Raw genomic sequence first — 13,025 nt, 5'->3', positions numbered from 1 at the left:
ACCAACAAAGTCATTCCAAAAAAGCATCAAACGTGTAAGATCCATTACAATCTGTAACAAAAAGAACAAAAGGAAGTTATTACTTTTCAACTACTTATAAATTTTATTTACAATCTAAGTAAATGTCAGTCGATATCTAAGTAAATATTCAATACATATGTGGCTATATGACATGTGATCTCACTTCATGTGAGTCTATACATATCATAGCCTTGTGATGTGTTCGATGATTGGTTTAATGGAAATGAAAACAGATTATCGCCCATAAAATCAGAATAGATTGCTAATAAGCCATAAACTTATAGCTTGCGATTCCATTTTATGACTTTATAATCCATTCATATTCCTACTTATGAGCTATTGTGCCTTAACACTGAATAAATTTGACTAAATTAAAAATTAGAACTAATTTTGGCTACTGGAAGTTAGATGCTATCAATATTTTCAGGTAGCCTAATCTTTCCAGTCTTAAGATCATCCGGATCAACTTCAATGACTTCCAAAACAGTTCCTCGTTTATTAAATAATCGTCCATTTCCAAGTCGCATTGGATTCGATCCAATTGCATTTTGATACACTTTATAAAGTTCCATTGCATCATCAATAACTTGATATCTGACGTCATCATTCCTTCCAGGTTGTGGTGATTTATCATTTTTGGCAAGATCATTAATAAAGTCCATCAAGTCACGTTGTTGACCCATTATATCAGGCATCCTTCTTGACATGTGCTCTGGATATTTTGAAATGACTTGCTCAATGTATTGTTTATACATATCAGGTTTCATGAGTCCAGTATAGGATGGTGGCTCATCATCAAATTCCTGCTGTGTTGCTGGACTAAAGACTTGATCTTTTGATGCCATTTGGTAAGGAATCCGAATGTTTTTGGGTGAGAATACTTGATTTTCTGACTCATCTGCTGGCTCGCAATGACACTTATAGCATAATGGACATCCAGCTGGAGTTCGTCTCTTAAGATCACATGACTCAAATTCATAGCCACATGGTGACTTTTCCTTACGTTTTAATCTAAGGAATTGATCTTTTGCTGATGGCTTAATAATTTTTTGCTTTGCTGACCTAATTGCATCAGCTTTGAAAACCGATGCCAATTCCTTTGGCTCAATTTTCTTCAATGACTTAGAATTAAGTCTTAATGGCTTTAATTTTGGCAACTTGATATCGGACTTGCCAAGTTTTAATGATAACTTTTTATTTTTACTTTTTGTATCACGTTTTATTCGTTTGTGACTTGTTTGGACAGAACTTGAATCGGAAAAGTATTTCAGAACAATGCAAATAAGAACTGGACATACCAATTATTTTTTAAAAATTTACCTTAAAGTCATTGGAAGATCAAATAAATTCCTCATGCAGTCACATGTGCTTGGTGTGTGACTTGGATTGCGACATCCACAATTGCAACTTCCTGGTGCGTGATTAGGGTTGCTGCATGGTTTTGGCATCATGACTGCATCGATGTGTGTGACTAGTCCTTGCCATGGTTTCTCTTCGCATGGCTTGACTGGCTGTTCAACGCGAGTGTCGAATAGATAGCGGATTGAGTTGGCTTGCTGGTTTGGTGCTTGAGGTACTTGAGCTTGTTGGAGCTTGTAGTCGTATGATGCGGATCTGGAAGGAATAAGCTTGAATTTTTGTACATTTAAGAATTGAAGCTGCTTCTTACGGTGCTTCTTGTTCCGGTTGAACTGGCTTTTCTACACGAACATCAAACAGATATCTGCCAACTTCCTTCTCAGCTTCAACATTGAATTCAGGCTTGTTGATTTTGTATTCATAGCTTACAGCAGTCATTACTGGTTGTTCTTCAGGTTTCGGCTTTTGAACGATCAAATCGTGATATTTTGGACAGTCACATGGTTCTTCATGTTGACATGAAGGAGATGGACTGTAAATGTAGCGAATTGGTCTTGGTTCCGGCTGAGCAAAGATTCTTAAAGGACACTGGAAGTAAGGAAATTGATTATTTAGGTTTGTTACTTAAAATTTCAGTATTTCAAACTCAATATCCAAATTAAGCAAGTCTTACATCATCACTCGACGCATGTCCGCTCAAACAACGTGCATTCAATCCACAACAAATGGAAAGAAGCACAAATAATAGAACAAATACTTTCATTGATTAAAAACAGACTTTTATTTCTATGACAGTAAACTGTACGTGATGTCTACAGCCACAATATTTACTGATAATTTTTTCATGCTTTCCATTTACTTTTATGTCATTTTTAATCACCATGAAGAGAACTAAATATTTTGGCTGTTCCGAAGAAAAGTTTTGATACCTCAACACTTTCTTTAAATGCGCGGTGTTGAAAATGCAGTTCTAAGTAGTTGGTGTGACCTTTTTCAAGTTTATGAATGGATTTTTGGGAAATTGAAGTAGTTTTTGTTTTGGGTGAATCATGTCCAATTGTCAGTAAAGCATTTTTGATTGGTAATTGATAAAGTGCAACCAGCGATGGAGCCAGTATTAGACGCCAATTGAGAGAGGAAATGGATCATGAAAGATTTGTTCGGCCAGGGAATGAAGAAAGTAGTATGTGCAATTACCGACTTTTACTTTTTAGCAGAATTTTTTGATTCGCAATTCAAATTTCAGAACATTACAATTTCTAGAATTTCATAGTTGCAACCCCTTTCTATTTTTAAAAGTTTCATTCATTCCTTTTTAGCCGACGGAAGGATAGAACAATTTAAAGGCTCAATTTGCAAGCAAACGACCGAGTTGCACTTATTTGGTATTGATTCGGAATAGCCTTTACAGTTATCACCATGAATCTTGCTCAAATTTGAAGGAATTCTCAAATTTATAACATTTAGCTTCAAAAACTCGAACAAAGTTCTCAAATTCTTCACAAACATTAAACAATACTTCATGCCAACGCATTCAGACCCACCACGAAATCATTAAATGGCGACAAAAACTTTATCTTCAACCTTCTTATTAATAACATAAACACTGACTTACTCTGATTTATCTCAAAAATATCATTCATTATGGAAACAATCTTTGTACAAACAATATCCGATTCCCTTTGCGATAAAGCATGTCCCACATACATCTACATTAAAATAATAAATGTCGGGCATGAAATATTGTCAATAACATAAACAGTTCATTTCTTTAGAATTTTGAATTTTTGCGACATAAAGCCTTCCTTGTCTTACCAACAACATTCCATTGTGTTCACGTAATTAACGCCTTTCTTTCATGATCGCGATGATAATTGTGTGTGTATTAATTAATAAAATAAATCTGCGATCGTCAACTGTTTCTATCCTTTACAGTTATGGATTCTAATTACAGTTGAACCACTACAATTGTAAAAATGGATTTAATTGGGCGTTACTTATAAATTAGTGTATTAATGAGCACTAGGAATACGGTCGTATTCATTCAGTATTGTGATCTTGTAGGACTAACAGTGAACTTGGCCACCTGGGAGCTTGGATTGATTAGGAACCAATAGAGGAATTTATGTGGCATCATTTGAGTTCATATCACATGTCAATTTGTTTAATATCGTGTGATGTGATTAAATGATGGTGAAAAAATTCTTAACACATCAGGTTGCGACTAATGAACTTCTATGCATAGTGTGTATTCTTGGAAATCTTCTGATTTTGTTGTGAGATTTAATGGATCAGACAGATACTCAAACTACTAAAATGTGTGAAAAAGTGAAAATTTTAATTATTAAGAAATGAATAACAAAGAATTTGTGGACATTGAGTGTTAAGCTTTAAGGAACATTTAAACTGAAAAGTAAATTGCAAAGCATTATTTGAAGTTCTTCTATTAAAATTCTGCTTTAATCCTCTTCACTGAACGACATATCGATATGTTGTCTTGGCAGTGCAAACCACTTGACTAAGACTTGAATTTCGTATGATGTGCAGACTAGGGTTCGGCGGTTAGACGATTGAGGCAAAACTGATTTAGGAAGTATTGTCAAGATGCAACTTGGTTATGTTGATAATTGGCGCATGGATACCGCATGTGACAAAAATTTTATATACTACGATTGGATGTTGGGACTAGTAAAGAAACAACCTCAATTTCTGAGAGACTGTAAGATTCATACGCGGTTTAACTAAAGAACAACGATCCTCATGATTTAAAACAAATTCTTCCACAAATGATTTTATTGAAGTTTTCATGACAGATGGACAGATTTAATTTTTGATGAGATAACAGAAACTAATCGACTAGTTCTTGATTCTCTAGAAATGCCATATAACAGGATATAATGGGATATTACATTGCTTTTGTAAATTTTAAATCAAATTCATTCCATAATAAAACTTTCAAGCATTTTTTGTCAAAATGAATTAATAAAACGTCTTAAATTACTTAAAATTTCATTATTTACAGAACTATGCTTCGATAAAATTGCTTTAATTGCATTTATACTCATGCATATTCAGTAAAGAAAAGAATTGAATTTCATTCAGAAGGTTTGTCATGTCAAATTACTTCTAATCAGCAGAAATTATTGCAAACATTCTCTTCACAGCTTGAAAAAGACATGGAAAGTTGATAGTTATGTTATTAACGAATTTAATTTCATTTCTGTTCCAATTTCACTGCATATGTACAAAAGCTCTTTAGTTTCTAACAAAAAAGCTCTCAGCAATCTTTTTAACGGTTTTTTAAAATTTAAAAAATAGTTTCCGACGCCTCTGGTAGATTAGTAAACAAATCGACGATTAGAATTTCAGTGAAAATTAAAATTAATCAAATCATGGCTCAAGATCAACCGAATAAGTCCCGTCAATTAGTATTAGCTAATTTAAAGGACCAAAAGCAGGCAATGGAAGAGTTTAAACGTCCAAATGTTCCTGCACAGAAGAAAAAATCAAAAAAAGTTATTTTGTCGGAAGAAAAATATTTATCTGTAAGTAAACAACATCCATAAACATATTATATTTATCTAATAATCCCATATATAATTATAGGAACTTGGTAAAATCATCCAGCGAGACTTTTTTCCTGATTTAGAAAAGTTAAAGGCACAGAATGAATATCTCGATGCAATAGCATCAAATAATATATCGAAACTTCGGGAAATATACAGCAAATACAGTTCAAAAAGGAGGCCAGCATTTAATGAGACACCTTTGACATTCGATACACCAGCATCATCACTTCCAGATTCAACGCCACTTCCTCCGAGCGTCAGAAGCAACGACAGCTCGAAGACTACATCATCCAGAAGATCTATTGGCGATAATCACAGCTTGGACAGCTTTTTCGGGAAGTACACAAGTGAGGACAATCAGAGCTTCGAGGAAATAATTGAGGCAGCTGAAGAGAAATTGAAGCAGAAATTTGCAATTCTTTATGAAGCTGAGAATTCATCATCAAGTATCCTACAAAATGCATTGGAACTACCAGGATTCGAAAAACAGTTTCAAGCTACTGAAAAACCCAACAAATTGGACATGTGGACATACAAAAATAGAAATTATTTAATGTATACTCCAGATGGCGTTGACTTTACACAAGAAGAAAAGGTGGAAATGGCAAAAAGGAGGCAAGAAATCGATCACAGTAACACAAGATTAATAGCTAATCCATTCGATGAGACAAAGAACAAGGAAGCGATCACAGAAGCATCAAAGAACAATATTAGAGGAAATCCAGAGAAAGTAGGCCTTGATGGAAGGTCACTGGATCATCAAACACCTCAAATCGGTGGCTTCAGCTTCGTCAAAAGTCCATCACCATGTCCATCAATAGTCGATAGTAGTCCATTAATGACATGGGGTGAGATTGAAGGAACTCCATTCAGATTAGATGCTAGTGATACTCCATTAAGAAGCAGTACAATAAGTGGCCCATCATTTAGAATTGCTGAGACGAGTAAACGAGAAGCTTTAGCTCATCAATTAGCTGAAAGTGTTGGCGAGAAGCATCGAGCCAAGAAGATGAAAGCCATAGAAGCTGCAAAGAGAAATATGTGTGCCTCACCTCAAGTCCGAAATTCCTTACAGCGATTAGCAAGCATGTCACCAGCAGCAAAACGTCTCACAAGTGCTACACGAATTAAAGACAGTTGGGCAACGCCATCACCAAGAAGATCAACCAAAACCACGCCTTTAGTCAGGATCAACACACCGAGCATACCACCAAATAGTAAAGCTATTCCAGAGCCTCTATTCCCATCTGTAGCTGACATAGCCGAAACTAATTTGACTGATAATTTATTGGATATTCCCATAAGCGCTTCAAAACGCTCACGAGCAGCCGACTTCTTTTAAGTTTATATTATTTATCGTGTACATATGCTGAATTAGTCATAATAAAAATTTTAACTTCCATTCATTTTTTGTTAACAGAATAAAAAAGTCAAATAATCACGTCAATCTTTTTTATGTGCAATTCCAGTCGTGATTTTTCCGAAAAAAATCTGAAGGTTTTGACTACGAGCATGTTTAGAATTATTGCAATAATCAACATATTTGAGTATAAAATAACTGCACTTATGGTCAATTACTTATCATTCTCTGTATTCAGTCTGTACAAGTCAAATCTTCATTCTAGAAAAAATGAAAGTCAAGTCATTAGTTATAGCACTTGTTGCCATTTGCATTGTAAATGAGGTGAGTCTGGATATTTTAGCATCAACTTGTTCCTTGATAAATAATTTTCGTACCTTTAGGTTTCAGCCACATTCAATTTATGCAACAATAATGATGAAGTTGATGTCTGCACGACATGCAATAGACCAAGAAAAGTGACAGCACCAAAGCCTCATCCACTTAAAAGACCAGCATCTATAACACAACCACTCGTTAGAACTGTTTGCAAAACAGAGACTGTTCAAGGACCAAAACCTTTCGATCCAATTGGTGACGTTTGCAGTTGTGGAAAGCAAATCATCAAGCCAGCTCCATTGCCAAATATTCCAAGACCATCTGTAGGATTTATCTTGATTTTCATCAAGTCCTGAAATTAATCTTTAAATATTTTACAGTGCCTTCCTGCCCTTCCTAGATTGAATTTCGGTCAGCCATGCAATTGTGCTGCATGCAATTCTGAAACTAATTCACCAGCTCCAGCTCCAGATTGTCATGGTCATCCAGTTCGCGCTCCAGAGGAATATCAAATTCGTAGCCATAAAGGAGCTACAATCTACCTCCAAAAACCTAAATCTAAGTCTGTGTAAGTATAGAAATCAAATGTGAGTCAATCCAATTGAATTCTAATGAAATTCTTAATCTAGTCAACCAATGAGATCAAGTCATGGACAAGCTGATGTCGTCAGTGTCGCAATCGCCCGTCAACTAGCAAACAAAGCCAAAAACAGTGTATCAGAAAAGCAACTCCAATATGGATCACTTAAAGTACCAACAATTCCAGAAAAAGAAGAACAAAAAGTATTCAAAAGCATCAAGGAGGAATCGATCTTCGACACAAGAGGTGAAATTTTAGAGATTAAGTCAAACAAGTTCCACAGACATCATGTCGTGTCATCAGAATCTGAGTCCAGTGAGGAAGAAGAAGTCAAAAAGCCAAAAATTCCTCAAAGCTTCAGTCCAGCTCAATTGAAATATGATCAAATTGGATATGCTGTCTATGAGCCATCACACAAGCCAAGATACGTCGTTGTTAAGAATTCCGAGACTGCAAATCACGATTGCGCCAAGTCGACAACAAGAAGACCTAATCAAAGACAATCCTTCAGACGTCAAGGATCATGTGGATGCAGTAAGGATCTTGTAGTAGACCAAAGTGAAATAAGTGAACAATCAGTCAGCTTTGAGAATAATTCAGATCAATATTTAATTCCAAGAAGTCGCTTAAGTACATAAGTATTAAATTGACATGATATATATTTTGTAGACTATCCTAATAAACACATGAGTGATAATTTTCTTAAGAACACAATTGGAAGCATTAACTTAACTTTATTTTGTACACTTGACTGTGTCTATATGCACAGTGCAAATATTTAATAACAATGAAGACATTTCAGTCAATATTAACATCCAGACAGTTGGTCGGCATATCTACGAGTAAAGTGCTCTCATAATCCAATCATTAACAGTAAACAAAGCTTCATTCTTATTTCCGTGATCTTTCTCCTTAAAGTGTTCAAGCATTGTCTTTACTTTGACTGCACACATGATGAAATCTTCAAATGGAATTCCCTTGTCTGTTGATCCATAACGGTATATTAAGGTGTTTATGATATGATGATTCAGACGATATCCAGCTGATCCTAATGCATCGCGTAACTCAAATGCATCAAGCTTGTGGTTATTGTCTCTGTCGTATAAGGTAAACACAGCCTATTGTGTTAGAGAACAATGAAGTTTATAAAATAGAGTAATTAAATATAATTGCATAGCTTCATACCCTCCACTTTGCAAATTCCATCAAAAACACTCTGAATTCTTCTAGTCCAAGTTGCCCAGAACGATCAATATCCAACATGGCAACAATAGATCGGCAAATGTCCTTTGAAAATCCTTGATTTTCGTGACTTGGGTGATTGCCTTAAGATTAGAAGAAATTGAGGTAAATATTCAGTAACGTAAGCTAAAAACATCGTTCTTTACCATTCTGATATCCATTCTTCTGAACACCATTGACAGTTTTGTTCTGAATCTCTTTTGGTATGCAATGATCAAGTATTTGCTTCAATTCTCTCCAACCAATTTCCTGATTATCACCAGCCAGTTCCAAGAATAATTTTTCTATAGTAAGGGCCTCAACAGATGGAGGTTGAAGATCATCGATCCTTCCGGAGATCTGTTGGAATATGAATAAGAAAGGAATGATGTAAAGGGATTTAAATCCATCATGTGTAGTCGAAACTAGAGTTCATTGTGGCTAGCCTTTACAATTACATAGAAAAAGGTTCCTATATACCCAAACAGCGTAACAAATTCGCTAGAGCACCGCTACATCGCTGTGTTAACTGTAAGAAGCAAAATTACAACTCTGCACAGTTGCATGACCCAGGGAATATTATTGCAACGGAACTAGCCCAAATTTGTGTATCGCGACTACACAAACCGAGTTGGTCTGACTAGAATCAGCGAAAAAGCATCCTAATCCAATTTGACTATCCCTGGGATCGAACCCAGGTCGTTAGAGTCGGTTGTCCGATGCTCTAACCACTGCGTCACTGCTGCTTTTTCGCTGCCTCGTCACAATACAGTCATTATTATAATACATTGAGTTACTTACCCTAGCATCAACTTCACCAATTCCACAAGTTTCATCATGTTCCTCAAACTCATGCTTATTCTCAGAATATACACGAATTAAGAATTCACCTTCCAGGTCTGGCTCATAAGTCGATGGAACGATTAAGTAATTTCCAGGTAATAATTTATATCGACCACTAATTCCGCGCATATTAAGGAATGTTGATCTTGAGATTGATAAATTTGTTTTAAAAAAGTGATTCTTAAGAGGCTTCTCTTTGAGATCTTGTTCCTGGATTCGATAAATCGCGAATCCAATGGTAAGGAAGTTAGTTCCAATAACTTTTCGACTTCTTCGATGCTTCTGCATTAAAGCAATCACGACTGAACAAAAACCTTCTTCATCATCATCGTCTGGATGTTCAAGCTTTATTGTGTATTGAGGATTCCGATGGAAAGTCTCAATATTGTTCCTACATCCACCAGCTGATATTGACTTGATCCATTCACCTTCATAAACCTTTAAGTTCCATTTCACGTTTGTTGACTTTTCAGTTTCATCCACAAGTGAATCTGGTGACAAATTGCAGATGTCAAGCTTGTCAAAATATTTAATGAAATCCTTGTATGATATCCAGAACTCTCCATCTCTGTCAAATGTCAATCCAATTTCTTCCTTCTCATAATCAGGTATGAATTGCCATTCACGTGACTTATCGCTCCATGCTCCATTCCATTCAAATTCGTCTCCCTATAAGATAAAGCAGTAAACGTTATTGACTATAATACTACAATGTATCAGTAATAACGGAGTTACGATGACGCAAAACGACAACAAAGATCAAGAGATCAATTAATTGCCGCTTTGAGGAACGATAGATTAAACTGCAATGTTGTGCATTAGTTTGAAGATTATTAACCTCGATATGCAATAAAATGACTCATTAGTTGGGGAATATCCGAATACGTTGTTTATATTGGGACAAACCAATTGTTTTCTAGGAAATGTTTTAATTTACTACAGCTGACGTGCATTGTTTTGAGAAAGTTTGTCTATAAAATCGGGAAATAATCAAATGACCAGCTTAAATTGATGAAGAATTGCATTTTTCGCGTATTTTCCAGAATTTTATCGCAGAAATTGACTGTATAGCAGTAGTGGGTTGATTTTGGTAGAAGGCTTACCACTAAGGTGTGCAGCGAAAAATAAAAGGTTGTTCACCACAGACTAGCGCCATTTCAAATATTGGCCGTTATTATTTGAATGAAAACACGGGGCTAAAAGCTATGGTTTTAAAAAATAAATGACCGTTGAAATTTTTTAAAATCCAAAAATACGTTACAAAGAAAAAATCAATATTTATTTAAATTCTGGTGCATTTAAATGTTTTCTTTCAAATGAGCAATGATATCAATGATCATTTGAGTCTTAATTTCATGGAATTTCATTAAAAGAATTGCTAATTTTTAAAAAATATTTTTCATTGTTTACATTTATATCAACGGTAAAATTTTTTTTGAATTTTCGCAAACAATTTCGAATCCTTCGAAGTCAATGTCGAATCCTTTCGAAATGAAATGGCGCTAGTCTGGTTCACCATTGCTCTGTAGACTAAATTTGAGAAGATAAATTCCCGAACAACACACCATGTGCAGTAGGGAACTGATACTCCGAACAGACAAGAAACATGCTTAATTATTTTGATCAAGTTTACTCATGAGTTCGCTCATTTAAGTGACTATGCTCATTGTCTGTTAAGGTACATTACAGTGTCATGGGTAAAACGCGAAGTTACCCTGGCAGTATCGTGACGGCTGGTAACGACCCATTTTCCATAACAGACAGTAAGCATACTCATTTGAGCGAGTCGTTGCCGTTTTAATGGTAAGACGCTTGGCAAGACTCGAAGTTGCCCTAGAGGCACTATAGCATCTCATTCCTATCCAATGCCCTTACATAAAATACGATTCACCGTATTGAGCCACTCGGGTAGATCTTCTTAATCTTTGTGTTAATCGCTCTGTCTAACTCTTGTGTGACATTAACACTTTTTTTCATTTCCAGCAGAGCATGAATGCTTAATCAGCTTTAAATTATTATGACGTAAAAATTCCCGTCGCAGAAACTACAAACTTGTTTTTTGATCGCACAATGGGAAATACGTGGCGTTTAAGATTATATACGATTAAAATTTGCATATGATATATCTTAATGTTAGCGATTTGCAGCACTTACTTACCCATGGATTTCTTAATCGCAGTAGCTGAATCTTGCCTTTTTTATTTGGCAGATTTATATCAACCATTTTAACTTTTGTGATTGAATATGCATGGCCTTTGACTAGTCCTTCTGGTGTCACTGCCTCGTTTATATTCTCATCTGGTTCTATTGAGCACGACATCATTGAACTTCTGCTGAATGCTTTTTCTAATATACTAAACAAGTTTGTTGGCGCTTCTTTCAATGTGTATAGCTCTGAAATTCCACCAGTAAAGTCTTCAAATGCTTCCGATGCATTTCCACCTTTAAGTGCTTCATAACTTCCATATAACTTTGCGTACGCTTTCTCAAGAAGTGCTGACCAAAACTCATTCTTTTCCGTTGAGTGCATATTTATTAATTTTCCATTGTAAGTCGGCAAACGATCGTCAATAACAATGTCTATCCATTTACCATATCGCCAGAATCTGACGTAAAAGAAGAATTCATAAATTAAGTTGTAAACATGTTGGAATTGCCAACAATAATAAAATGATTCACACATACCGAAAATGAAATACACCGGCGTAATTCTCTTCAAGGCTGTTGTCATCGCAGACAACTCGGAAGAACACTTTCGGATTTAATGTCAAATTTGCAGTAGCTGCAAGAAGCCAACAGTCACCAAGGTCGCCTTGTCTGACGTCAAATCTGGAATAACCGTCAACAAAAAATTGCGCATCTTTGTTAATTTCCTTTGGTCGAAGCCAATCGTAACGTATATCCAATGTTTGGGAATGGAATAAACTTTCATTTGTTGCTGGAAATTCAGGATCTTCAAATAATGTTCCTGATTCTAAACATTGTTGTCGGATTTTGTAAAAGTCTTGAATATTCTTTCGACTGCGTGATCCTGATCCTCGTTCCCCTAACTTGAATAAGTAAATCACAAATTAAGGCAATTAAAATCAGAATCAAAACTTTTTTATTTACCAAGTATATTGGATGTCCATCAAATGTGTATTTTCGTTTGCTCATCTTTTATTTGATCTTTACTCTTCAACAGCTTGATCAATACTAAACACAAGATTATTTCTGTTCATCAAACAACAGAACATTGCAAACTGGATTTTTTAATAAAAAAACTATTAATGCTGTGCGCTGCGGCAAAAAACGTTTCGGAGCAAATTTCACCACTTAATCCTGTGGAATTTTAAATAGCTGAGGATTTGATCAGGTGTAATGAGTAATTGATTGCTATTTGATCGTCTTTGTTTAATCAATTTGATTATTTGGTTGCATTGTTGATCAGTGTAAAGCTCAGGTACTTCAAATGAATGTTCAATCAATTTTCAGTTGAATGTGTGAGAATTAAAATAATTCTTCTCCTTAATTATCTAGAACTACTGATTGATATTTGATTCAGATCTAATTTATCTTGTGAGATTGCCAGTCAATACACATGATTCTTAAAGGACATCTCAACGTAGATAAAATCAGAATTGAGAATATAATGAAACAATAACACTGAGATTGCTAGATTTATGAAGGATGTTGGAATTCTATAAGTGTATCTATTAAGTTAAATATTTCAGGAAATTATGTAAATGAAAATTTGTTAAATAATCTGGTTTAA

At 35.1% G+C, this 13,025-nt stretch overlaps 2 protein-coding genes across 2 annotated transcripts; one reads left to right on the top strand and one right to left on the bottom strand.

The window, feature by feature from the left end:
- The first annotated feature begins 4,713 nt into the window (after nt 1-4,713).
- Es2 (ess-2 splicing factor homolog) lies at nt 4,714-6,351 on the top strand. The gene is made up of 2 exons (XM_070635432.1): nt 4,714-4,925; nt 4,987-6,351. Exons 1-2 carry the CDS (start codon nt 4,773-4,775, stop codon nt 6,289-6,291), a joined length of 1,458 nt encoding a protein of 485 aa, XP_070491533.1. The 5' UTR covers nt 4,714-4,772; the 3' UTR covers nt 6,292-6,351.
- Nucleotides 6,352-7,898: 1,547 nt separating this feature from the next.
- Nucleotides 7,899-12,501, bottom strand: LOC139086861 (calpain-B-like). Its single transcript, XM_070635480.1, has 7 exons — nt 12,383-12,501; nt 11,957-12,321; nt 11,430-11,877; nt 9,230-9,940; nt 8,596-8,788; nt 8,393-8,532; nt 7,899-8,325 (listed from the first exon to the last, which is right to left on the bottom strand). The coding sequence occupies exons 1-7, from the start codon at nt 12,425-12,427 to the stop codon at nt 8,044-8,046; spliced, it is 2,184 nt and encodes a 727-aa protein (XP_070491581.1). The 5' UTR covers nt 12,428-12,501; the 3' UTR covers nt 7,899-8,043.
- Between the last annotated feature and the right edge of the window lie 524 nt (nt 12,502-13,025).

The sequence above is a fragment of the Chironomus tepperi genome, unplaced genomic scaffold, assembly GCF_022539635.2.
Source record: "Chironomus tepperi strain 1889 unplaced genomic scaffold, CSIRO-AGI_Ctep_v1 contig_89, whole genome shotgun sequence".
NCBI classification, from domain to species: Eukaryota; Metazoa; Arthropoda; class Insecta; order Diptera; family Chironomidae; genus Chironomus; species Chironomus tepperi.
The sequence above is the reverse complement of the archived record's forward strand: the minus strand, read 5'-3'. Positions and strand labels throughout refer to the sequence as shown.

Bases quoted from the DNA above. Each gene is read 5' to 3' on its own strand.
- Es2 (XM_070635432.1), top strand. From the start codon at position 4,773: ATGGCTCAAGATCAACCGAATAAGTCCCGTCAATTAGTATTAGCTAAT. The intron at 4,926-4,986 runs GTAAGTAAACAA...ATATAATTATAG, and splicing joins CGGAAGAAAAATATTTATCT to GAACTTGGTAAAATCATCCA.
- LOC139086861 (XM_070635480.1), bottom strand. From the start codon at position 12,427: ATGAGCAAACGAAAATACACATTTGATGGACATCCAATATACTTG. The intron at 12,322-12,382 runs GTAAATAAAAAA...TACTTATTCAAG, and splicing joins ATGGACATCCAATATACTTG to TTAGGGGAACGAGGATCAGG. The intron at 9,941-11,429 runs GTAAGTAAGTGC...TTTATCTTATAG, and splicing joins TGCGATTAAGAAATCCATGG to GGAGACGAATTTGAATGGAA.